Here is a 27,938-nt window from a genome sequence, read left to right on the forward strand (position 1 = left end):
GCAGATGGCACGTTCTGAAGCAGGACTTTGCACTTTGAAGGTGCAAGGCGCATGCCAAATGATGGTATGATGGCGGTCAGGTTATTCAACAGGGCTTGTGCTTCGCCAAGGTCTAGGTTTTGGCAACCTGGCACTATCCCAACCCTCGTGCTCCCTTCTGGTGGCATGGCAGCTAGGCACCCAAAGGATGTTACAACTGAACGATGTGCGATATCCTGTATATCACTGAATTAAAGGACTCGGCAAGTCTGGTGAGATTCCAGATGTTACACAAGAGATTGGAGGAATTCACTATATGTGGCTCGCCGTATGAAGAGTGGATCACAGTGAAAATATGTATGGAGCTGGGTTTGAGACAGCCGGATACTCGAAGAAATCGACACGACACGGAAGGAATGACTGTTTTTGCCTGAGAAGTTCACAGCCTTCAGTGAAGCGCTAAAGAACCTGCCGAACTTTACAGCCTCAAAATAATATCAGACTGCAAGCGATCCCACGTAACAAAGCACAAAAATGAAACCCAATGATGAATCTCAGTCGTACGTTCAGCTGTAGCACCCTTTCGATGCCTAGCTGCCATGCCACACGAGGGCTGGGATACTGCCAGGTTGCCCAAGCCTAGACAGGGAAAGTCGAGAGTTAGAGGTCGGGTTTGAACCACGGACCTTTCGGACAGTAAATTCGCGCTCTAACCACTTGGTCCATCTCTCAGTCGTACGCAGATTGCCGTCTTGACAAGGATTTCTTTGGCGCATTGAAAGAAGTCTAGACCAAAAATCCAGTGTCTGCAGATACTGCTAACTGTTGTAACTAACTGCTGTCCTCGCCAATACTGTTTGGTATATGCCCCAGGATTTATGGATCATACTGGGACGAGATCGCCATCTCCTTGCATAGTGCTGGGAATTTCGCCTGTGGCGCGACCCAACCCAAGCACTGGATATCAGACCGAACGGTGGCACTACTTAAATCTCGAAGAAGTATCCCAGCCGGTCCCGAACATAACCCGATGCGAAGAGTTATCAGACGTCAAGTGAAAGTGAGCCTGCGATCCGACCGTGGAGTATGGTGGGCGCAGGAAGCCGGTATTGCCCGAAGATTATTTCAGTTGATCTTTGCGACCGGTCCCCGGAAACCACCTGTGGGTGAAACCATCAAGCATCAGAGTGGAAGGACCATCTTGAATAATGAAGAACGCCTCGACCGGTGGGCTGAATACTTCGAATAACAACTGTTGTGGCCACCAGCCGGTACTCACCTAGAGCCCACAGATGAAGTAGAGCCCTGGACGGTAGACGTGGAACCACCTAGAGCCTCGGAAGTTTACGACTGCATATGTTCTCTCAGGCGCCACCGAGCTCCTGGTCCGGATGACCTTCCATCCCCACTGTTCAAATACGGGTTGAAGTCCTCAGTCAGCGCTTGTCTGATATGTTTGCTTGCACTTGGGAAACGGTGTCTGTCCCAGACAACTGAGGAGAATAGGTGATAATGCCCGTTTTCAGAAAACGGACGCGTAGTGTGTGTGGTAACCACAAGGGGGTCAGCTTGACCCCGGTCGTAACGAGACTGTTGGCGTCAATTGTGCTTCATCGCCTTACGGTGGCTCGTGAGATAGTGACTCGAGAGCAGCAAGCGGGATTCCGGCCTGTTAGGGGTTGCGTTGACTAAATCTTCACACTTTGTCAGGTGCTAGAACAACGCCATGCGTATAAGTGACCCACAATTCTAATATTCCTGGATTTCCGAGGCGAATTCGACTCGGTTGATCGGTCTGTTCTTCTTGAGACGCTTGCCTACCAAGGAATGCCCCGGAAGTTTGTGAACATAATACGTTCTTTGTATTCACAGACTTCCGGACGTGTGAGAGTGTACGGAGAGCTCTCCAAAAGCTTCCGTACGCAAAGCGGTATCCGTCAGTGATACACACTCTCTCCATTCTTTTTTTGACTTCGTGATCGATGAAATAATGAGACGAACTCTGGAGGGCCTCCAAAACCCTTGTGTTCAAATAGCCTGTGAAGAAAATCTTGTCGATCTGGAGTCGTGCAGTCACTGAACACGCCACTTACAATCCAGAGAGAGGTAATGGAAGTTGTGGAGCGTTTTACGTATCTTGGAAGTTGTACTAGTTCTGATTGTAGCGTGACAGATGAGGTGAATGCACGAATCTGCAAGGCTCGGGCCGCGTTTTCTTACTTGAGACACCTATGGCGACAGAATGATTTATCCTTGAATCTGAAGGGACGTGTGTATCAAGCTACAGTGCGGGCTGTTTTGTTGTTGGCCTATTCGACCAGCGCAACTGAGGCGTCTTCAGGTGTTCGACAATCGTTGTCTCAGAACCATAGCTCGTGTGAGTTGGTGTCGGCGAATCCGTAACGCGGCAGTTAGAAAGCTAGTTTTCGGTTGTGTAAAGGGCACTTCCATTGAAGAATGTGTCCAGCACCAGAAACTGCGTTGGTTGGGACATGTGTTACGTATGCCGAACCATCGTTTGCCGAAGAGAGTGCTGTTTTCCATGCCCAACTCAGAGTGGCGTAAACAGAGAGGTGGCCAACCCTTGACCTGGCAGAGGAGTATGAAGAAAATCACGAAACGCTTTGGTGCTGTCGGTGCTACTCGGTTCCAGGATGGGAACCGCGTGATCCTCACTGTGTCTGGTTGGAGACACCACAAGGTATGGCTGCCAACCGATGTCAGTGGCGTTCTTGTTGTCGGTTTCTATCCAGATTGCCTGAGTGGATGTCTGGAGGCGTAGGCACCTCGGAATGATTATGGTAAGCTAGCACTAAGTACCTTCCCCGTCCACCTTTACTCTTTTCTTCACAATAAGGCTTTCAAATAAATCATGGTTGTACGGCAGTGAAGCATCGGTGTTGAACACTGATGTCATGCTGTCGATTATGATGATGATGATTTATGAATCTAATAGCAAAGAATAATTGAATATGTACGTTGAAACGCACGCATGCGACTCACTACGGCTTTGTATGTTCGTTCGCGCGGTCTTCATTTGCACAAAAGCGAAGCGAGTGTCAAGGAACGAGTCGTTAAAACGACATACTCATCATGAAGAGTAATAACAAAAAATATATGGTGATCATTCAGCTGCAACACCCTTTGGGGGCCTAGTTACCATGACATCCGAAGGAAGCACGAGGGCTGGGATACTGCCAGGTTGTTCAAGTCTAGACAGAGAAAGTTGGATTCGAACCACGAGCCTTCCGTCAGTAAATTCGTGCTCTGGCCGCTGAGCCATCTCGCCACAAGAATAATAATAATACACACCGTGAGTAAAAACTCGATATTAGTCCCAGGTCCGGAATTAAAAGGTAGCTATGCGTCTTCCCCGGTCAGTATCGAAAACCGAGGATGCCCCATAAATATACAGGGCCTAACACAGTTGTGTTCTAATTAAAGAAAGGAAGCAGACGTTAGGCAGACAAAACCTTAGCTTGTGTTCTGGTGAACCGGATGAACGTCATTCCAGGGAAATAGTGGATTCCGGAGAAATTCCATGAACATATCCAACTGCCATATTTCTTATTCGCTGGCTTAACAATGGTGCTTTGGTTTGGTGAACACAGGGCATTATGGAAGGTAGGCTGCCCAAGTAAATTTATCATTCTGGAATAAAGGCTACTTCTCGGACTTGTTAACTTACGTCTGAGTGAGTGTTCGGAGGTCTGGGTACCTCGGAATGATTGTGGTAAGCTTGCACTAATTCACTTTTCAATCTATCTTTGTTCTTATTTCACAATTAGGTTTTCAAATAAATCATGTTTGTATGGCAGCGATGCATCAGTGTTCGAACGCTGGTGTTTTGTTGTCGAGGGTGATGATGATGAATTACTTCTGTAGATTTCATCATTGATACGGGAATCGAACAAGGCTGCGTTACGGCCCAGTTGCAGTCGTCAGCAAAGAGCAATACGTGCGGGAGCTTTCCGAAATTCTGAACGCTTGGTTATCCACCGTCATCCCGATGGTCACGTATTCACTTAAAAGCTCTTTCTAGCCACAGGGTGTGAGAGTATACGAAAAACTCTCCAAAAGCTTCCATACACAAAGTAGTGTCTGTTAGGAGTATCCATTCCATTCCTATTTCATTTCGTGATGGACGAATGATAAGACAAACCATGCAGGTCTTCAAAACCCTGGTGTTCAAATAGCCTCCGACGAAAGCCTTGTCGATCTGGAATATGCAGACGACATCATTCTTATCTCCGAACAGGAGTAGAAGGTGCAGGTGTTTTTGGAAGAACTGACCAGTCATCCCATCCGTTTCTATGCACTTTGCACTCTAAAAGTGTAAGGTCGTGCTCCCGGACATACAGTCATTGAACACTCCACTTATAGCCCAAGGAGCGTTTTAGGTATCGTGGTAGTTGTATTAATTTTGATTGTGGTATGACAGATGAGGTCAGTGCGCAAATCTGCAAGTTTTAGGTTACGTCTGCTGATTTGAGCGGTATGTCTCTGAATCCCAAGGGACGTGTGTATCGGGCTACGGTACGGCTGTTTTGTTGTGTAGCTGAGACTTGGCCTGTTTGAGCTGCTGAACTGAGACAAGTGTTCACTGTTCGTTGTCTCAGAACCATAGCTCGTGTTGTTTAGAGTCGACAAAGCCGAAAGCAAGTGTTCGGTTGTGCAGCGGGGACTTCTGCCGACGAATGTGTCTAGCATCAGAAGCTGCGTTGGTTAGGGCATGCTTAACCATCGTTTGCCAAAGGGAGTACTGTTTTCCGTGTCCTATTCAGAGTGGTGGAAGCAGATTGGTGGCCAACATTTGACCTGGCAGAGGGACGTGAAATAGATTACGAAAAGTTTGAGTCCTGTCGGTGCGACTCGCCTTCCATAATGGGGACTGTGATCCCCACTGCTCCTGGTTGGAAACATGACTGCTAATCGACGTCGGTGGCGTCTATGTTGTCAATTTCCATCCCGTGTTTGAATGAGTGTTTGGTGCTGTAGGCATCCAGGAGTGACTGTGGTACGCTTCTTTATCCATTTTCATTCGCTCCATCAAAACGAGACTTCCGAATAAATCATGGTTGTACGGCAGCGGAGTATTAATCTTCAACACTAACGTTATGCTGTAGATGGTAATGGCGTTGATTTTCTGACCAAAGGAATGCTACATTATTTGAAGATCCTTTTGTCTCTGTTCTTCCCGACGACGTGCTCCATCGGCACACTCTGAACCTGGGTTGCAGCACTGAATATCAGATTTCCATTCCTTCCGAAACATAAGTATTTTTAGAACTTTTATCTCCTGTCCCCGGAGGGAGCACCACGATTTTCCAGATAAATGGGCTAACGGTGTCGGGATACCCTTTTTATTCGGATTTCTGGTTTCTCTGCAGCACTCTAATCACTAGTCAGATGGTTGATAACGAGTTGAACTCGCGAGTATCGAAAGCTAGCATTGCCTTTGGAAGACTATAACAATGTGTCTGTAGGAATTAGCATGTGGGCGCAAACCCAGAAGTGGAGGTGTGACATGCCGTCGCATTTTCAGCACTTGCATATCAGCTAGACGTGAGTTGTGTACCACCGTCACATCCGAATCCTCTATGACTTCATCTACAATGTCTATGGAGAATTACGTTCAAAGGTTAAGCAGACTGGATCCAGAATTTGTTAATCGTATGAACTTTCCCACCTTTGTAGCCCTTTATCTCCGATGGCTTCTGGGCGACCCTAGTCGTTCTTGTTCTCCTTGGAAAGTATGATGTTAAGCCCTTGAACAGATAGGCCAATATAACGACCTCATTCCTTATCCGCCCCCTTGTATGAATAAAACAGTCACACTAATGTATTTATACACAGCTGTTAGTATTTTCATTTTCTGCAGTGTGTTGGTACTCCAACGACATAATCATACGAGCATATTTTACCCGTTAAACTGTTCTTTATATGTAGTTCCACGGATTTCAGTAATCTTGTACTGTTCGCTCCTTTTCTTCATAATTCTTATGTGTTCGGGCGACCCTTCAAACCGCTTTTGTTGTGTGTTTCAGAGGGCAAAGGAAGCTGCCTTGGTCGTGTACCGTACAATTCCGTGATTGGATTCATTCTAGTCTTTGTGGGCGGTGGAGTCCTGTGTGGTTCGCTTCACTACGGCATGTCAAAACTTGACGTGTATTTTCGACATAACTTCTTTCCGGTCTATTCGTGAGTCTTTTCTCGGTTATCTTCATCATTTTCTCGTCAGGTGATATCATGGTCGTCATGTCAACTGTTTCAGAGTTGCTGAATTAGCATACCCTTCTGTATTTCTATATATGCACCTGGTGGTCAGTTTTGTGCTAGTTGAACTGTTTAAGTCCCCGAATTCAGCTATGGCCGGTCAAAGCAAAACTACAACACCTTAGTTTACGAGGATTCTTTGTGACTGGTCCTGAAAAAAAACGGATTCCTCTTTAGTTTTTGTTAGGAATGCCACATTTCAAACCGATCGTCCAAGCGTGACACTGGACTATTGGACTGAATTTTCGTTGCAAATTTGTTCTTACAACTTGGGGTGTTGTCAATTCTTTTCGAGGGGATACTGTCGATCACTTAAAAAGTTCTGTAAACTGTTGTTCAGTGAGTACCGTGCAGAATAGTGTTTGGTTTCTTTGAGTTGGGTGAATTTGTGGACACATCCGTAATGGGTTCCATCCACCGACAGCCTGATAGTTTTTAAGTTATTGAGAAATCCAGATCGTTGTCCGGAGTCGAAAGGTGTGACCACGTCGACACTGTGAGATCACCAGTTGAACTAACTGCCGCTTTAGGTGTCATAGTTTCTTCCATTTTGGTTAAATCCCTAACTATGTCTACTTATCTATTTTCAGATTACAATACTTGCGTATTACCGCAGTCGTTTTTGGAGCATTGGCTATCTGGTTGGCACTGCTTGTGGTCATTTTTTCCGTACTTGTAACTAATGCAACACGGGGCAGGATTTATCGTGGAGATCGATTCACTATGGGCGGGCGTGTCTCGGCCGTTATGGTAACGTTTAATTTTTTCGCTCGCTTTTGCTAGATTTCTCGGCGCGTCTTATCTACATAATCGATCGTTTTGTTTACACAGTCTTTCTGTCGGCATTTCCTCCAGTTGCTATTGACTTCCTGGTTTGTGTGCGGTTCGTGGATCGGTGTTTTCTGCTTAATAAATCACTCTGATAAGCTTTAGAATGTGGATTGTCTGTCCGTATTTCTATCCTCTTCCTCAAGGTAAACCGATGCAAATCGCCCAAGGATGATGTCCCACGAAACGTACTGCTCACTTTTCCGTTCACTTGATGGTATCATGCCAACGTACTGTCTTAACAGCTTTGGAAATTAAAAGTTCGAACCAGCCCAAGAGCTGATGTTGTTACAGGACAGAATGAGCCCACATTTCAAGTCTTTTGCGACCGAATTTAAATATTTTGATTGTCTGCGGTCTTTTACGTCTTCTGTTCCAGACCACCCACGTTCCTCTGAGGCACATAAAAAGGATAAGGAATATGGTGACTATTCCGTACCTATTCCGTCATCACATTTTTGCACGCACTCGAATGAATTTAAGCTACCTCTGGGCACGTCGGACCGTTTCGGTTATTCCGTACATAGTCGTATTTGAAACACCGTTCCTGCGAATTCCCTGTTGGCGCTCACTAGGATCACCTAGCCCGTTCTATATGGCCACGTGGCTTAAGCCATACGATTTTACTGGAAGAATGGGCATAGATTTTGTCAAATACTCAGTCACCGTTTTGCCACCCAATTACTGCGGACGTACTCACCACCTTCAGTTCATTCGACCGCGAAGTCGACCCTCTCTACCATTGGCGTAACTTGTGTAGAACTGGCAATAACACGTTAGATGACCCCTGTCCGTGTACTTTCGGTTGCCACAGGGCAAAACCTTCGCTTTAGCCACCACAGGTCCACTAGCCAGTATCAGTCTCTAAAATCTTTGACGCTATTTACTTAGGTAGGATGGGGCGAGGTGGCTCAAGTGGTTGGAGGGCGAATTCACTCACTGGAAGGTCCGTAGTTCGAACCCGACCTCTGCCTCTCGATTTCCCTTGTCTGGGCTTGGGTAACCTGGCAGTATTCCACCCCTTGTGCTTCCTTCGGATGGTATGGCAGCTAGGCACCGAAAAGGCGTTACAGCTGAACGACAATGACTCAGCTAGGTTAATAGTTGCAGATTTTTGTCAGTGGAGAGGAAGGGAGTTTCGTATTTAACTCGAATCTGTCTAATAAAGCAATTAGGACATCGGCTTCTTCTGTACCACGAAGCTGTTGATTTACGTTTGCGCCCTTTCGGACTTCAAGTAAATCAAGTCTGCTGGCTCCAAACGCTGGAACCGTTTTTCAACGAGCTGGCTGGTTGTCGAGGTTTTTCGGTGTATATTTCGTAGCACCAAACCGCTAAACCTCATCTGTATCCATGGTTTGATAACTCTTGCAACCACAACTTTATCCTCTGTATAATAGACTTGTTTCGCATTGCAAGAAACCTGCACATTGTGAAAAAGCACACAGAATGTTGGATACAGTGTCCACCAAGCAAGTCCTAATGCATGCGTGGACTTAGAACATAAAAATCGTGTGTACTTTTCCTCCGGATTGAGGGGTGACTGTCAGTTTGAGTCATTAGGTCTTACGTGACACAACGTTGTGGCTGATCGGGCAAGTGACAGCAGGCTTTCCCTTTTGAAAACAAACACTATTATGGTTTGTGCTTCTGATTAACTGGACTACCATTCTATAGTGGAGCGGCTTGCTATCATCTGTCCTCACCAAGTACTTGTTTTCATCTGGTGATTCTAAATGGCTACTCGCCCTTGTCAGTGGTTAGTTGGGGAGGCTGAAGACCATAGTTTCTAGGCGATACCCATTGACGATTGTGTGTAGTTACTCAAAGACCCAGAATCAATGTGACTGATTCTCTTCCGCAGTTCTTCCCCCATATCACACACAAATGCTCGGAGGCCTGAACTGTCTAGCCGAAACAGTTAGACGATGTTAGGAAACTGCTTGTATGATGTCTCCATGAACTGACTTACCTCAAACAGGAGACAGTCATAAGAATAATGATTTGAAGCCCAGGAAGGCATAGTGGACTCGTGCTTGGGTGATGTCACTTCGATCCATTAAGTTGGCTGCTAGTTTTTTTTCAGTGAGTACATGGAAGTAACTTATTGTACGTTAACCTTTTTTGAGAACACCATGGGCACTATTTCCCTACCGTTATCTGGTCATACCTCTGTTGGCCCCAATCTATTTTATTGCTCTAGCCATGTTTTTTTACTTACTGTGTTTTACGCATGAAAAGCAGCCTCATCTGTGGATCATCCAGTGCGCATCGATTTCGTAACGAAACAGAGAATGTTGCAAATTGTCTTAGACTGACGGGATATACTCCTGACGTATAAGCTTTCGTTCAACTGAACTTTCAAGGTCTGGGAAGTGTCACTTTTCCAAAGATACCGAAACTGTGTTTGTCTCAGTGTACTCCTTATGCTGTACTTTTAAACAACTTACACTGCGAGTTTTCCTGAAAGTTTTCATCACTTGCGACAGTGCGTTGCACTTCAACGGTCAAACCCTTTATATGTTGCCCTCAATACGAACGATATACAAAGTCATTGCCACAGTATAATGCCAGAGTGCTGTTGACCGTTGGGTCCACGTAAGTCAGAGTGCTGCCGTTGGGTCCACGTAAGTGATTATGTCTTGGGGTTCAGTGAACAACAGATTGCCATTGGAATCCAAGAAGCCGAACTGACAGAATTCCTATCGTTTTCAGTGTACTATACTCTAGAGTCCTCGTGTTCAGTGCGAAACTTCAGCTTTGTGTGGCTTCACAACACGGCTCACACAAACGAATTAAAATTACCACCTTGTTTTTGGAATCACGTTTCGCTTAGTGCACCAAAAACATCCTTTCAGGCATTCGAGCTTCTCGTCCGGATTCTCTTGCCATTTCATTGCCATTGTCAGTACTTTTGGGGTATCGTATTTAAATAAACGTTATTGCTGGAATCGACATGGAGTAACGTTTGGGCGGTTGACAAGTGAATTACACCGTAGGTTAAGTATGTATGTGTAAATTTGTTCGAATAATGTGCAAGTACTTGAGTGATATCTATAGTCATTCAACAGCTACACTTACTCTCCACCAGTTCATGACAATCACCTATGTGGCAGTTGTTGTGTGGCTGGTGTTTCTGGTCTTCCTCGTCGTCCCGACGTTCTGTTGGATCATGTTCAACTCCATATGTGCAACCGAATTAGCTGACGTGTGGCATGGACCAGGGGCCAGGAGGCCCGGACCGGACGGCCGGGTGGCGCCCACCTTCGAAGAACTGCGTCGGCGTAACGAAATTGTTGAGGATACCTATGTATCGCGCCTGGCCTACTACTATCCGGGTACTGCGGGTCGCTCAGGTGTCGGATTCTTGCCACCAGATCTGGAGCGGCGGCGGTACGAATTACCGTTGGTCGATGAGCGCGGTGTGCCGTACTCCCCAGGGCCGTATTCCAGTCGCATTTACAGTCCCGGGTTTCGTTATGTGTTCAACTTAACTAATTACGGTACGTGCTAGTCTTTTGAGGTCTTATTGCCTTTCGATGAGTATCATTCCTTTTTCTGATTTGTCAACCCATATACCCGGCGAGCGTACTCGGACTGTACCATGCAGCCTGTATTTACGGAACTGATTACCGCAATACCGACTTATCAGTTGTGTTAGACTAGAAGTTTAATGTTCGATCCTCATTATGATGATCAACAGAGTCAGCAACATCAGAGGCGATACTGATGCTTCACTGCAGTACAACCACAACGCTTATTTAGCTATATTTAAAGCCCTCAAGTGAAAAAATAGGTGAGTTAATGAAGGAGGGTCCTGGCGCTAGCCTGACATGAGTATTCCGAGATTCCTTCCGATGCATTCTGAGATGCGCTCAATCGGACACTCTGAAAGAAAACTGACAGCACTAACATTGGTCGGCTATCATTTCCTACGATGCCTCCAGCCAAGCGCACGAGGAGGGGTCACGGAGACCCCATCCTGGAATGCAAACCGCACCAACACTACCCATAATCTTCTTAATCTCTCTCGCCTTTCTGCCAAGTCATGCGCGTCATTCCGAAGAAGTCCCGGAGAACAACACTCGTCTCGGTAGATGTTTCGGCATTCGTGGACGAGCTGATGGTGCCGTGCCGGGTGTGGGACCTGAAGTAACTGGTGAATAACTTGTCCTCTGATAGCCTCTTTTTCCAATTTCTTTAAGTCATCCGATACCAGCAAAGCAACAGAGACATTGGTGGTCCAAACCCGATCATTCGTTCACAGAAGTCGTGTCTCGCCACCACACAACAATCCAAGTTTTATTTTAGCCTGGTGAACATCACCCTTGATACCCAGTGGTATTACTTTTGGCAGCACAAATGACGTAAATTGCTCGATCAGGTTCCTGTGGGAAGCTGCATTCTGTGGTTCTATACCGGACGGTGTGAATCAGACTGGTTCGGCCGCCAACTGCTATTTAATCGCTTCCCTATTTAAATTTCGTACAAATAGGTGTGCGGTTTGTTCAATCACGTGAAAAATACTTTGAACCGATTGGGTGGTCATCGTTTTCGAAAAAGTTTGGTGACAATCGGTAGATTTGTTGCTGGGCAACGTTTCGCTTTTGACCAACCTCGGAACCTAGTCACTTGGCCTGACGAAGATTTTGTGTCAAAAGCGAAACGTTGCCCAGCAAAGATTGCCATTGGAATCCAAGAAGCCGAACTGACAGAATTCCTATCGTTTTCAGTGTACTATACTCTAGAGTCCTCGTGTTCAGTGCGAAACTTCAGCTTTGTGTGGCTTCACAACACGGCTCACACAAACGAATTAAAATTACCACCTTGTTTTTGGAATCACGTTTCGCTTAGTGCACCAAAAACATCCTTTCAGGCATTCGAGCTTCTCGTCCGGATTCTCTTGCCATTTCATTGCCATTGTCAGTACTTTTGGGGTATCGTATTTAAATAAACGTTATTGCTGGAATCGACATGGAGTAACGTTTGGGCGGTTGACAAGTGAATTACACCGTAGGTTAAGTATGTATGTGTAAATTTGTTCGAATAATGTGCAAGTACTTGAGTGATATCTATAGTCATTCAACAGCTACACTTACTCTCCACCAGTTCATGACAATCACCTATGTGGCAGTTGTTGTGTGGCTGGTGTTTCTGGTCTTCCTCGTCGTCCCGACGTTCTGTTGGATCATGTTCAACTCCATATGTGCAACCGAATTAGCTGACGTGTGGCATGGACCAGGGGCCAGGAGGCCCGGACCGGACGGCCGGGTGGCGCCCACCTTCGAAGAACTGCGTCGGCGTAACGAAATTGTTGAGGATACCTATGTATCGCGCCTGGCCTACTACTATCCGGGTACTGCGGGTCGCTCAGGTGTCGGATTCTTGCCACCAGATCTGGAGCGGCGGCGGTACGAATTACCGTTGGTCGATGAGCGCGGTGTGCCGTACTCCCCAGGGCCGTATTCCAGTCGCATTTACAGTCCCGGGTTTCGTTATGTGTTCAACTTAACTAATTACGGTACGTGCTAGTCTTTTGAGGTCTTATTGCCTTTCGATGAGTATCATTCCTTTTTCTGATTTGTCAACCCATATACCCGGCGAGCGTACTCGGACTGTACCATGCAGCCTGTATTTACGGAACTGATTACCGCAATACCGACTTATCAGTTGTGTTAGACTAGAAGTTTAATGTTCGATCCTCATTATGATGATCAACAGAGTCAGCAACATCAGAGGCGATACTGATGCTTCACTGCAGTACAACCACAACGCTTATTTAGCTATATTTAAAGCCCTCAAGTGAAAAAAATAGGTGAGTTAATGAAGGAGGGTCCTGGCGCTAGCCTGACATGAGTATTCCGAGATTCCTTCCGATGCATTCTGAGATGCGCTCAATCGGACACTCTGAAAGAAAACTGACAGCACTAACATTGGTCGGCTATCATTTCCTACGATGCCTCCAGCCAAGCGCACGAGGAGGGGTCACGGAGACCCCATCCTGGAATGCAAACCGCACCAACACTACCCATAATCTTCTTAATCTCTCTCGCCTTTCTGCCAAGTCATGCGCGTCATTCCGAAGAAGTCCCGGAGAACAACACTCGTCTCGGTAGATGTTTCGGCATTCGTGGACGAGCTGATGGTGCCGGGTGTTTTCCGGGACCTGAAGTAACTGGTGAATAACTTGTCCTCTGATAGCCTCTTTTTCCAATTTCTTTAAGTCATCCGATACCAGCAACACTCCCGAGACATTGGTGGTCCAAACCCGATCATTCGTTCACAGAAGTCGTGTCTCGCCACCACACAACAATCCAAGTTTTATTTTAGCCTGGTGAACATCACCCTTGATACCCAGTGGTATTACTTTTGGCAGCACAAATGACGTAAATTGCTCGATCAGGTTCCTGTGGGAAGCTGCATTCTGTGGTTCTATACCGGACGGTGTGAATCAGACTGGTTCGGCCGCCAACTGCTATTTAATCGCTTCCCTATTTAAATTTCGTACAAATAGGTGTGCGGTTTGTTCAATCACGTGAAAAATACTTTGAACCGATTGGGTGGTCATCGTTTTCGAAAAAGTTTGGTGACAATCGGTAGATTTGTTGCTGGGCAACGTTTCGCTTTTGACCAACCTCGGAACCTAGTCACTTGGCCTGACGAAGATTTTGTGTCAAAAGCGAAACGTTGCCCAGCAATAAATCTACCGATTGTCACCAAACTTTTTCGAAAAGGTGTGACATCATTATTGACTTATTTGACCTTGATGAGGACACTGTTCTTGTCCCTTGTCTGACTTCCGACCTACTTGATTCCATCCACCTTGACCTGTTGGATTTTAATAAATTGGTACTTCCTGCTATAACGAGTGTTTTACGGAAACGAACCCAATAGCCTTCCTTCAATATTTCCATTTAAAACGATAGGGAGTCTTCCAGGACGTGAAATAGTTTATAATCCTTTTTCTACTTATCAAAGAGATTACGACTAATGTCAATTGGTTTACCTGGAAGCCATTTGGTGGTTTGGCGTGTGATGTCAACCATGTGCGTCTTAGCCCCATTGGATCAGCAAACGGAATGAACCAGCGCACATCACTTATTGTCTGCTTTATCAACTTTATTCTGTACATATGATTGTTTCCCCACAATCGTAGCAATCAGAATCGATGCACACTCAAACTGGTGGTTGCTATTTTTTGTTTCCCTTTTCCAAATTGATCAGTCTCCTCTGGTGATATGGAAGTGGTTATGATTACACGATTTATTGGAAAATGGTAGAGCAGTTAAATCAGTGGAGTGGCTGGAACTAGCCCATTCACGAGTCACTCAACATCTTAGGGACTGTTCGGACATGCATGGGATACGTCTAACTACCCTCCAATCCGTTTCCATGCTTTCGATTTCGTGTTCACTAAGGCTGCAGAAACCTAGAGGTCGGATATAAATTAATGGGACAAGAGTGGGTCTTCCTGTGACTTTACAACTTAACTAACGATCGACTGCGCACAACGGGGTGAGCAATCTAGGAAATGATAAAGGTTTTTCAGCTATGGTAAGAAGACATACCCTTCGGGTTTCAAGTCGTCGCCGGTTCACGACCTGGAAGTTCATGTGACCTTTAGTTTTTGGCTCGATTTTCTGGAATAGAAATGAACGTAAGATATGATGGGATGGAGGAGAACGAAATTAAGAGGAGGAACTTAATGATAGTTATTGTTTAGTCAAGCTGGGGCAAAAGCTAAGGATCAGTCATGATTTTCTCGTTTCCATTCCTCTGGTCCATTACCGGAATTAGCGACAGTCTGTGTTGTAGACGGAGAGCAGCTGTCTTTAAACCCATTTTGACTGATTTGATTTATATCATCACTTACTCATCATCATCATCATTGTCAGCTGTAATAACCGCGTACTCGTCGTACAGTGGTTGCAGCTGCCGCAGTTTCGTTCACCGATGATTTGGGGGAGGGGGTAGGTAGCTGCGCATTACAGGCGCGAGCTGGTAAGTTGGTGCATAAATCCAGCACTGTCAGTGGGCTGTCAAGTGGGGGGGTGGAAAAGGAGCTATGCATTGAAGGCAATAGCTTTGATACACGAGCGCCATTGAGGGCGCGACTGGGCCATGTCTGATAATGTCTCCAGCCATTGATGTGGCCCGTCTCGGGGTCCCCATCCAGGAAGACGGTAATTACCAGCGCAGCTAAGTTTGCTGGTAATGGCCCTCACACTTCTCTGCCAAGTCATTGTCTGACCGCCTCTGGCTCTCTTCCACCCTTCACGTGGTTGTGCGAAAAGAGCCCTTCGAGGAATTCGGTCGACTGGCATACGCAGCACGTGGCCAAGCCAGCGCAACCTGTGCAGTGTGATCAGTTCATCTATCGAGGGTGAGTTATTTCTCCCGAATACCATTAATTCAAGCGATCTATTCACGAGTGCCTATTGCTCCCCGTGACGTATTGCATAAAAATAGAACCTATTTTTCACTCCATTTTTTTTTCGTCGTGGAGTAGTTCTGGTAGCTATAGTAGAACTGTTAGTCATTCCAAGCATTGGTTGTTGACACAACCGTAACTGTGCTGTCTGTCTTTTCAGGTCATGGTTACATTGCCTTTTTCGAACTTCAAAAGCAGTCGTAGATTGCATACTTTATTTGACCATCCTATACCACCGCAACTTACCAACACAACAGCTTACCACAAAAACATATCTCTAACCTTTCCTTGCTATTTTCATCTACAAGGTATCTATGTGAAACCTTGGCAATACGATTCCTCTCTTAATTATCGTGAGGCAATCACAAGCTTGGAGGGTTTTGCGGCATTCTGCGATGAAGTAAGTCGATCTGATCGGGAATGCTAACTACGACTGTTCACTGATTACCGAATGTTCTTTGATTTCCATCTATCTAACAGGATCCCCCACTCGTCGTGCATTCTTCACTGCTGATTGTTGAACAATAGGTAAATCGGAATTCTTCAGGCTGTGCCGACAACGAAAGGTTGAACGGATGTGGACGAAAGTCACATCACTAAATTTATATCAGTCTCGATTGCCATTGACATATTTTGTGGTCTTGTAACTGCGGAGGGGGGACGTAGTGAACATCTAGTTTTTGGAAACACCGGAACAACCGGGCAGCTGTTAACAGCGAGTGCATGGGTTCCTCACTTCGTATGCATGTTCTCCGCGGACAGCGATAAACTTTGTTGCGTCATCGCCGCCTATTACAGTTCTTCCCCCTGTCAGTAGCTTTGTGGTTAGCTGGTTGGAGATCGTGAAGAAAAGGTGTTACATAGGTTGGTATATTCTACCTGTCTTCATACGTTTACTGTACTATTGGAGGACGAAACATGCAGGAAGCTGACAAAATACTATTAATGGAATCTCCACGATTTACGAGGAGAATACAGTTCACAAAAGCTATTGTGAAACTACGATATCATAAGTAGCGGATCCATTTTAATGCATTATGCAATAGTCCTGATGTGATCAGAGCGTTATTCTAGTGTGAGCACAGCTGGGTAACCTTGAGCTCATGTTAGGGTGATGAATTACAGTGAATTGCGGGAATGTCTCCCATCCGAATTGGATTTGTCAGTCAGCAGTGGCCAAATCACTAGACGCCTTCGAATAGTACGAGGTTCACAAACTGTTTAGCTTGAGTCCGGTGTGGTGTTGCACAGAAGCCCTCGATGCCAAATTGGACCCGAGAAAATAAGATCGGTAGACGAATGTTCAGAGGATTATTGCAAACTATTGGCTGATCTAGACGTGATACAACGACTGGTATCGGTTTGTTATCGGAGCACTACCGTAATCCGTCAATATCTCTAAGTTTCAACGTAGCACCGAACCTCCCACGCATCACATCATGCAAGTGGTATTCACCAACACAACGAGGTAGTTGTGGATAACCTGGCAACATTACATTAGTCTTGTGGTTACTGATGTCATTCTTGAGATGGTAGGGTCGGACGAGCAGAAACTCGGTGAACAGAACCAACTCATCTTGTTTCTGGGTGGTTACATTGTTCGGGTGAACTGGTGAGTACGCTGATGACTCAGAAGGCCAATCCCAATTAGGCACGCGCGTCTAAATGTTCCTCATCCCTAAATTGCCGAGGCTGTACTGCAGATATTTAGCCCCTTCCGAATGCCTCTCGTCTCGCAGGATTGCGATGGATGATGTCATAGAGCTCACGTTCCCTTGGGTAACCGCTCTGCACCTATCTTATCGCTTTTCGAGTTCTCCTATGATATAGAGTGGACGTTACGGTTTTCCAAACGTACCCTAATGGTGTCTCTGTATCGAAAAGATGTTTGAGACGCTATTTCCGGTCTTTCTTTTCATGCTGTCTCATCAGCAGAACTGTTTTCGCACCAGGTTGCATTCAACTCCAACAGTATTTGCGATTCGGTTCTTCCATTTCCTCTGAAGGATTTTTCACAGTCCAGGTGAAACCGGTCAAGGACATGCCATGTGGGTAGTGTACAGATCCAGCTGCCACACTATAGGTAAGATACGCAGCAATCTTGGTGTTTGTGCGCAAGTGACGATTCCTCCAGACGCTCTTATTAAGGCGGCCAAATGCCGTGTTGTCTTTTACAATCGGTGCGTTTGTTTCACTATGAAGCATCAAGCATGTGGATAGTGTGCTGACAGGATAGCAGACATCCGCGCCACGCGCCATCTCAATACAGTTTAGCGGAATACGTGGTGTTGTGTTGGGCCCTCAGTACGGCCTGATTACAGAAGCCTTTTGGAACTGTTCATATTTAGTCCGAAGCGAGTCACCGTCGAACCGAACGTCGTAATCAGCCGCTATAATTCCTCTTCAGAATACAAAAATAAGGCATAGTTGTCCGCAAGAATTTGACTCAACCAGCAGTGTTTTGTCCAAGAAACGCTTCGATTTGAACGAATAACCATCCAAACAGTATTGAATCGGTGTGCCAGTTTTACAGTGACAGAACGCCTCTCCAAAGATGATTGTTGAACAAGGATGAATAAGGCTGGATCAGAACAACCCTGATTCGCTCTAGCATCGGTTTCGAACGCCTTCATCACGGTGTGAAAATCTTTGATGGGGTTGATGAATGGCAGTCACATCTTCGTATTACGATCCATGGTGCTTTGGTGAAGTCAACAACTAGTCCATGGAACGGTTGGTTTCGTTCACGGCCTTTCTCTTGAATTTGTCTGGGGGAAAACTTGCGTCATCCTTACTTTAGAAGCTGCGCTGCTGTGTAGGGACATTTTCTTCCAGAATACCAGCGACTAGTGGATTGAGCAGAATATGAACCGCAGTCTTGCCTGATATGTATAGAATGCTGCTTTCGCGTTAGTCGCCCCTCTTCTGTCGCCTTCATTTCAATAAGTCATTAACTAGTGTTTTATATGTGAATTCCGGAAGAGCTCTGAACTTCAACACTATTTTCACATGAAGTTGGCGCTATTACGTCCTCAGTAATGTTATGTGCTGTGCGTTCTGGCTAAATTACTGCATATGATTACATAAGGGTCAGTAGTTTGCGTACTGTTCTCAAAATACAATGGTCTGACTCCGAATTGGTCATGCCCATGAGACCCTGTCACTTCTACACTAATTTTTCACTTATAGAGACTGCTCCACGTGAATGGTGAGGTTTGGTATGTTTCAAGATGCGGTTTTTCGAAAAGTGGCATAGATCGGTCTCCTCAAAAAAATGATGTTACTTAGTTCCCCCCTCAAAGTATTTTGGGGCCGATTTTGTTTGCATATGATTGGTCAGATGTCTAAATAGTGTTAGAAGGAAAAGAAGTTAAACGAATGAATTTCACATCCTGATTTTTAAAAGAAATTATTCCTACAGAGACAGAATGGTTCCTACAGGCAGTTGGAGGTGACATTACGATTTCCATCGGTTTTGTGGCAAATTTTGCGGTATCAGAATGGGGTGGTTTTTGTTGGCAGGGGTCTCTCCTAGGGGACGATAACCCTACCTACAAATTTGGTTTGCTTTTAAAGCGGGATTCTGGTGTTGTTGCCCATTCACTAACTTAAATGTGTTAATTTAACGGTCACTGATTGAAGTCACGGGCTGCAATACACCAATAATGGACAGTGCCGCTTAACTGCCATAATGACCACTCAGGCGAAGGTAATGCAAATATGTCAACATTGTTACTTGCTCATTCATCCTTTCACCATGGTTTTTCAGCTCCAATCAATTTAGCGGTTATCAGCAACTTATACTGCTGCGCAGTAAGTGCACGATACGTGAAAAATCAAGCCCGAACATTAGCAGTCATCGAATTCAGCAGAATGTTCGTAAACAAATGCTGTGAGATATATTAGGTCAACTATTCCAGCCTTGGTTCCATGTGGTCTAGCATACCCTGAACGTGTAAACATCTTGGGAAGCACACTACTGCCTGATTGTTTGTCGTCAGATTACTACCTCTTAGACAATTGCTAGCTTGACGGTTGACCATCTACGCAAAGATTTCGCGGAGCAACCTGATGATCGGCACATCAGAATTTGGTCCTTTGGTCAGACATCACTCACCTTACTGATAACCAAGGTTCCATCATTGCGGACTATTTCCTGTTGATTTTCCGGCTTTTTAACGGTCTGTTTTGTGTTGGCTGTTTCTTTATTCAGATGGATGATGTGTGACCTTGGTTTCCATTCCTTCACTACGCTGAGTATCATTTTATTTCCTGCTCAGTCTTTTAGGACTATTTTTCTCATGTCCAACCAATAGAAAGAATATCGGTGCAAATATTAATCCAGTCAATCAATTGGAAGATGTTTGGGACCGATTGGGAAGTCATCGTTTCACAACTTTACTGGTTACCGAAAATTCACAAGGAAGGTGTCCCCATAAGACCAATAGTGGATGGCATAGGTTCACCACCACATGAGCTAGCCAGATATCTAGCAGGTATCCTTGAACCACTTGCCGGCAAGTCACCCACACACATCCAAGATTCGTATGACTGCTAAAAAAGTAGCTGGGTTTCAGATAGAGCCAGATGAAGTCCTGGTCAGCTTTGACGTCAACTCAATGTATACCAACGTCCCAAAAGCGGACGCTGTGGAAGTAGCGAGAAGACTTTTACTGGCAGACACAACGCTGCAAGAACGAACACAAGTCTCCGTAGACAAGATAGCCGAAGGCATAAAGGCATGCCCAAACCTCAGTCATTTTGTTTTTGACTCAATTATATACTCTCAAGAACAAGGTCTAGCGATGGGATCACCAATACCCCCGATTTTGGCCAACATGTACATGGAAGACTTCGAACAGAAAGCTTCAAATGGATTCGTGTGTCCACCAAGGGTGTTCTGGCGTTACGTAGATGACACGTTCGTTGTGATAAAGCGGGATGAGGTGAACGAATTCTTTCAACATCTGAACACATTGGGCCCTCACATTAAGTTTAGAATGGAACTCGAGTTCACATCGGGTACACTAGCATTCCTTGACTGCATGACACACAAAAGTGGTGGGAAATTAAAAACCACTGTATACCGGAAATCAACAGATAGCGATGCGGTCTTGAACTACTCCCTTGCACATCCAAAAGCACTATATGCTAGCATAGCCTCAGCGATGTTTAGAAGAGTGAGAGCACTGTACAGAGGAGGTCGACCGAAGGGCAGCACAACTTGAGGTAAAAAAGCGACTTCAAGATAGCGGATACCCAGTGGGTTCAATTAAGCGGCAACTAAGACGGGTATTGGTGCCAACACCAAGGCTCAACAAGGAGTGAATCGGAACAGCGGTCATTCCATACAAAACAGGGACATCTGAAGTCAGTAGAAGGGTACTGAATACGGCTAACATTAGAGTAGCTTTCCAGAAGGGGAAAACTTTACGCTCGATGTTGGTGCATTTGAAGGATCGCCTTCTGGTTGATAAAACTAGGAACTGTGTGTACAAAATAAAATGTAACGACTGTACGAAGGTTTATATAGGTCAGACAGCCAGGGAATTGCACACCAGAATCGGTGAGCATAAGCGTTCCATTAACAAACCACCGAGAAACGCAGAGGAATACCAGGCGTTAGTCAAAGATTCAGCAATGGCAGGGCATGCTCTAGACACTGGGCATAGGATAGATTTAGAAAATGTGGACATCCTGTGACGGGGTTTAAGATTCACACCACAGCGACTGGTGCCCGAGGCGGTGGGAATCGCCAAGCATCCTAGTGTGAACAGAATAGAGGGGATAGACTTGCAAACGTGTGGAGAGCGGTCTTAGATCAGGCGAGATGACACGAGGCGGTGCGCAGTTATCAGCGAAATCGCCTGGGTCTAAAAGTACAAAAATCCAAGTGGTGTTAGATCCAATTAACCACCCCACCCCCATCCCCAATCCATTGTCCCAGCACCCTTGGACGAACATGGGTGGACGAAATCTGTGAACGACCCCAAGAGGAATTTTCCATTAAGGTGTCCTAGACTGAAGAAGCAGGGACGAAAAAATCCGGGTTCATCATAAAGACGAACCCCCTCCACCCTAACCAATCTATCGTAAATCTTAGTTATCCCCACCAATCAACAAACAGGAACATCAGACTGAACACCCAGCACTGATCAGGTCACTAGTCATAAGGAATCTCACGGGTTGGTTCCCCGACTGCCTTAAAACCCAATCAACCTACTTACTTACTTAATTGTCCTGACGAAGCTTTTGTGTCAAAAGCGAAACGTTGCCCAGCAATAAATCCACCGATTGTTTACCAAACCCCTCTGAAATTAATCCAGTCACTTTCTTCCCAAGATGCACAACAAATTACGGCACAGTTTGTACGTCCGAACGAAGAGCGCCACACCAAACATTACTATAAACGTGTGCATAGCCTGTGTTTGTTCAAATGCGCATATTTCGTACTTACAGTAGTCATTGTTTTCTGTTCTGCGACCATGAGTGGTTTACTGAATTAGACCCAACCTACGCGCCAATTTGGCAAAGTCCCGGCTACTCAACCATTATATTCATCTTTGTGGCGGTTAAATATTGTTATCGGATAGGGTGGCTCAATATCTTCCTCGAGATACGGCGTTCTTTGCGCCGTGATTGGCAGCAAGGTCAGCCCATAGCTCTCGAACGATGGACCTCGGACCTGACTGTAACAAACCGCGTTTGTAGCCATTACCAAGGTGACAGCGCTACTTCTTACAGGGGATAGAACGGCAGGCCTAGTTCAACCTTAAATAGCTTGGTCTCGAATCTTTAAATTGGGTCACGGTAAACAGTAGATTGGAAGACCCGAATGTCCATTCGAAGGCTGATTTCCATTCTACACCGGAAAGCATCCAGTTGAAGGAAGACTTGACTTGTCTGGCACCGTACATCTTGTCTTTAACTTACCCTTGACCTTACCTATGGGTAGAACGGTGGATCCGAAGTGTTAAGAGGTTTCAACTGTTTCAGTCAAAGAATCGGCACAAATATGTCGGTTGCAGTGTGCCGGCTACCAGTAGGTGTACAAACACACTACTTGGTGCATTTCCAGTGACGCGACGCACTTGCAATGTCATCTCAATAGGCGGTCAAAGGCTTGGGACCAAGGCTAATCAACCAGTAGTCAATTTTATTTCTTGAAGCCATATTTCGTCCCGTTTGTTCTTTTCTGGTTGCATTTTTCTTGACTAATGTGTGCTTCTCAGTTGTGTCTGATCTGATGAACTGCTCAACAACGATATGGAAAATAACAGAGTAATTCCAGTTCCATCAGATGACTGATCGAATTTCGGGTAGAAAACGAGAAATTGTATAATAGCTTCTATCATGTGTTATTAAAGGACCACACAGGGTGTGCATGTACGATTATAGTCCGAATTAATTTTGGTGGTAACTCCTGGCAACTGACGTATGCTATGACGAATCCCTACCCAGAGCTTTCTAGGATTCCTAAAGTGATTTTTGTTCCCTCAGTCCGACGGTTCTCCAACACAACGTTTCCTTCGACTGAATCTGGTATCTCTTCACCTTTCCCAGGTCGCCCTCATTGGCCCTTTGTTCGCCTGCTCTCTCGGAGGAGCTATTTTCGTCCTAATGGGTCTAGTAAGTTGCTGGTATCAATGGTTTAATGCGGTCGCTTTGGGTTGAATGCCCTATGATGACGACGACGATTACCAACTGACATTTTAGTTCGTCTGTAATGCATACCTGCTACCTGGAGGGTTCTCTTACGAACTGTACTACTCCACTAGCCGCTTGATCACCTCGGATGTCTTGCTACCGTCACTTTTTTAGGGAGCTGCTGCACGCTTGATAGAACTGTTCTCAAGGTGGCAGGTGAAGTATTTTCCTAGAAATATTCAAATCAAACCTTTTTACCGTAGTCAGTTGAAATTGTCATCTGAAAAGCTTACAGCCATTTCGTCAAACAACTGCACCGCTCAGCTTTTCACTATTATTATCACTTAGCAGGTGAGCATGTAGAGATCAATCACGTGACCTGTGGCGAAGCTACAAGTGCTGACCCGAGGGACCTGTAGACACCGGTTATACTGGCGCCGTTATACCGCCCGTCATACTGGCATAGCCGATGGATTTAATTCCTATTATCTGAGCTGGGTCCTTACCACTCGTGAACGGTCGATCCTGTTTAGTAGTTGTAGCCGAAGGATCACCCAGCTGATCCCTGGTGAGCTCCGATGAAGTCCAACGGCGTTCTGTGACCATCTTAAGAGTCTAGCTGTATTCTAACTTGGAACCTATATAAATCTCAGGCCAGCGATTTCTCGCTTGTCTGTTCCCAGAAACAAACGGCATACTCGGCTTCGTAACATGAATCTTATCCGAGAGGATGTTGCCAACTTACTGCTGTGGTTTATTGAATTACTGTCTCACTCACCTGGCACTTAAGATTTGATTGTCAATAGTTATTCGCTGTTATGTTGAAGGCCGGATTGTCCGATTTGTTTTACTACCTTACAACTTTGATGAGTCATTGATGCCCATTCGAGGAACTTTTCTTTGAAGTAGTCCATTATGCCCCAAATTGGTTTCGCCCTCTTAACCTTTCGTTCACTTATTTCAGACACTTTTCATCGGCTCGCTTTCGGGTTTCTACGCTCGGCTCAAATTAACAAAGGAGTTGACCGATTTCAAACAGAGCTTTGCCCTTCGTTCTCCAAAAACACATGATCACGCGGTCTATTTTTAATTCACACCCATCTCATCTCAGATGTTTTGTTGTTGTTATTTCTTTCAATGGATGCCAAGGGTGTAAATGTAACTTCGTTCCCTGTAGTGCGGTTGGTTCGCATCTGACTTACGGTCCAGATCCACAGACTGCATTCCTGATGTGTCTGCGTTACACAGTTACACACTTTCAGTCCTTTTTCTGGACAGTCTGTCATGCGGTTAGCATTACATTTCTCATTAAGAATACTACTTGCCAGATCGGGATCTGCCAGGTGTTCTAGTTGCTTTTGCATTTCGATTCCCCTCCCCGAGTTCCCGACTGTTGTCGCTTTTTCTGTTTTTTTTTCTATGAAGTTCACGCCGTCGCCAATACTTCCACGAAACTCAGATATTGGCATTTATTTTTTTCATTGATCTAGCTAATCACTACTTCACACAATACTATGCCGGTTCATTCATAGTACTTTTCCCTTTGCCGACGGATCATGAAACCAAGTTTGTGTTCTTTTTGACGGGTTTCCTAGCTGTGCTTTTAAAGCAACGTCTTTTGTTTTTTTGTTTTATACATGCTCTTCAGCCACGATGTTTATTATCTCATTCTTCTTTTTCCTTGATGTCCCCGAACTCCGTTCATTCTCATTATCTTCAGTGATACTTTCTAAAAACAAGTGTTTTTGAGGAAGTGTAAACACTACCTCATATCCGACTTAAGCTTATCCTGCGTCTTTTGTATTGTATTCAGACGCTTGATTCTGCCCTTAAATTGGTATAAATAAAGCCGGTATATGTGTTTGCCTTGTATTTGCAAACACGCCTAGGATTCCTTAGTCAAATGACAATCGAAGCAGAGGTGTAGGTTACCGATGCTCAAACTGGTGTGGCAAATCTAGAGGTCGTACACAATGACTGGCCACCTAAGAGTGCACGCTGCAGAGTCAGTTTCTGTTATTCATTCGCTGTCGTTCAATGAACTTAACAGACAGGCGATCATTTTTGTTCGTTCCTTCTCGACTCTGCTCGGTGTGACCTTCGTTTTTCTGAGTGGTCCACCACACGTGATTGCAATCGAGTGAGCGCTTCATGCTCCCGATAACTTTAACCATTTGCAGACAAATTTGGGACGAGACTAATTGCATTGTGGTCTGTGCAACAACAATCTGTCACGCCTTTTCAAGGTTCATCGTAGTCCCCTATTTGGCACGAACTGGCAGTGCTATCAGAGGAACTCTCCGTAGATTTGTCTTCGATCGGACGGTAACTTTTTGGAAACAATGTCTGTGAGGTGCGGTAAGCTGTAAACAATCGAACAGTATCTCTGTGGGTGGTGTCACCGTTCTATCCGTAATTTCCGGCTTCATTGCCAACCATGTAAATGGCCGTTTAGACAAACCGTTCGAGTTTCATTTTGCGGTAGTCACGGGAGCAACGCTACCGTCGAACTTATCAGCTATTCTCAGCAGACCACCACATTTACCATTGGCCATTTTTCACTTCGTGTACGGTTAGTCGTGCGAACAGTTCTGCTTGAGACGTGTGACATCGACGGAGTACTCATTGGTAACCGGATAGTTTTGTTTAATCATATGGACTTATGGCCGGTTTGATGGCAGTGATATGCAGGAAGAAGACAAAGTCTCTTCGTGATCCTCAATCGAGGCCCACCTTTCGGCACAATTGGGATATTCATTATGGCCGCTCCAGGAACCATTATGACACTAATTCCTTCCGGGCAAATAGGATCGAATAAAATGTGGTTCAGTGAATGCCGAAGAGATTTTTGTGTTGTACAGAGGACTGTTGAAAGTATGAGGAAATATGGGAGTTGTTCAATCGGATTTTCGGTTTGGAAATGGAATGACTCTGGAAAAGTCTGGCATTGAGCAGCTATTTTGTCCCTGCTGGGAATAATCAACACTGAGTATCCCACGAACTTCCAGAGGATTCAAATGCGTGACCTTCCGGCTAGTTGTTGAAGACTAGATCTGCTGGCTACTAGTGGCTGACCAGCAGTGTGATCACCTCGCACTTAGACTGGATATAGTGCCACTCACCCTCTAATTACGCAGTTCACATCACATGTTGGCCTTTTTTCTGAATCCTTGAGTAACAATTTTGAATATGAGTGGTCCACTCTTGTGAACTATTCCTTCTGAGCTGTTTGTAGTTTCTCGATAGTGTGGGAATTGGCAGCATTTTTCTGTGTTCCCACTGAGAAGCATCAAGCTGTGTGCCTTGGCCATAGTCTTCTGTCACTGTGGCGTAATCCCTCAAGTTCGTAAACGGTTGGATGAAGTTATTTACGTCCATCAGTGAGGCGTTTGTCTCACGCATTCGGGCAATTTTCATTCAGCTCGAAATGGCGCACCTTCTGTTTTGGAGGACTTTGTTTGCTCCAGTGAGATTGTCATCGTTCACTCTGTTCAGTAGTTTTGGATTGATGTGGCTTCACGCCCTTCGTTGTTATGTGGACTGCGGCTGCGATTTCGAATAAAAAGAAGAGGCAGTGAATCGGAAACCTAGTGTGTTGTCAAGAGGTGTCATTATGGGTCAGCTCGGTAAGGTAAAAGTTCCCAGTTATGGAAGACGCGTTTGTGGAATTTACGATTCCTCAGTGAATGTTTCGCTGAAATGCCCGCAACGATTTAGGACCATTGAAGCGGGCATGGAACATTCAGTGCATTCCAACTACTCTCCTCACTTATTTGTTTGTATGATATTTCGTGAACTTGTAGGCGAGTTCAGATTGCTTACGTCTTGTATTTCATTAACATTATGGAAGCGGTTGTCAGGTGGACACTATCGTTACGTGCCACCGGTCCACTTTGCCTTAGGTCAGTCCTGTCAGTTGGGCTTTATGGCTGACTGATTACCGCACATGCATATATCATACTTCAGTACGGCGTCGTCACTGCATGGACTGATGACGCCTCCATGATTGGTAACGAAACGTTTGCAACCAGACACTGAATCCGCGCGACTCAAACGCCGTGCGAGTTCTGACGAACATTTTGACACTGTTGATTTCCAGCTTGATTTATCTGTCCTATGTGTGTCTGAGCCAGAATAGATGTAGTAGAGACTAGGTTCGCTCGTAATATGCCGTTCCTAACGAAACTGACGAAAATACAATCCCCTGATCTCCAATTTGATAGGCCAAAGCATTACACAGATAAGGTCAGGTCATGTATTTTAAAGCATCCAGAAGGGGTCATGATTTCTCATGTTTTACACTTCGTGTCAGTGTGTGGTAACTCATGGCACATAGAACGCAGTCCCAGGAATGAAAGTGTTTTGTGGGATTAGGTCCAGGTGGATAGTCATCTTTGCACTGTTTGATTATTCGGATCAACCGAGGACAACGACACCTGATATGAAAACCGGTGTCTGTTTATGGTGTCATCTTATGTTCCAACGGACTGCAGTTCTGATGCTGAGAAAGGTGTTTTTTTAGTGAGACTAGTCAGGACCGATTCAGTAGACAGAAGTGCCTATGTGTTATACATGCCTGCTTTGGACGGATGAGCCCGGTGAAATCGCATTCGAAGTCGAGGCTTGCGTCACAAACGACAGCGAGTAGCTCCTCCATTTATCCGCTAACCGTCAAACAACTGTATCTTGCCAGCATTCGTTTTCAACACAACTATTTGGACCATGTAACTTCGCGACACCCAAGTATTAATCAAACGGGACTGTCAGTTCTCGGTGG

General features: G+C 45.3%; 1 protein-coding gene across 1 annotated transcript in view; it reads left to right on the plus strand.

Moving 5' to 3' along the window:
* Window positions 1-25,049, plus strand: part of T265_08048 (hypothetical protein) — a gene marked incomplete at both ends in the record, with an annotated part of 30,072 nt that extends 5,023 nt beyond the window's left edge. The window contains 8 exons of the mRNA XM_009173742.1: window positions 6,027-6,180; window positions 6,846-7,005; window positions 10,175-10,590; window positions 12,162-12,608; window positions 15,719-15,914; window positions 20,092-20,460; window positions 23,015-23,143; window positions 24,126-25,049. Coding sequence (XP_009172006.1) covers window positions 6,027-6,180; window positions 6,846-7,005; window positions 10,175-10,590; window positions 12,162-12,608; window positions 15,719-15,914; window positions 20,092-20,460; window positions 23,015-23,143; window positions 24,126-24,251 — 1,997 coding nt within the window. The remainder of the gene's footprint in view (window positions 1-6,026; window positions 6,181-6,845; window positions 7,006-10,174; window positions 10,591-12,161; window positions 12,609-15,718; window positions 15,915-20,091; window positions 20,461-23,014; window positions 23,144-24,125) is intronic.
* Between the last annotated feature and the right edge of the window lie 2,889 nt (window positions 25,050-27,938).

Source organism: Opisthorchis viverrini, assembly GCF_000715545.1.
Source record: "Opisthorchis viverrini unplaced genomic scaffold opera_v5_200, whole genome shotgun sequence".
NCBI lineage: Eukaryota > Metazoa > Platyhelminthes > Trematoda > Opisthorchiida > Opisthorchiidae > Opisthorchis > Opisthorchis viverrini.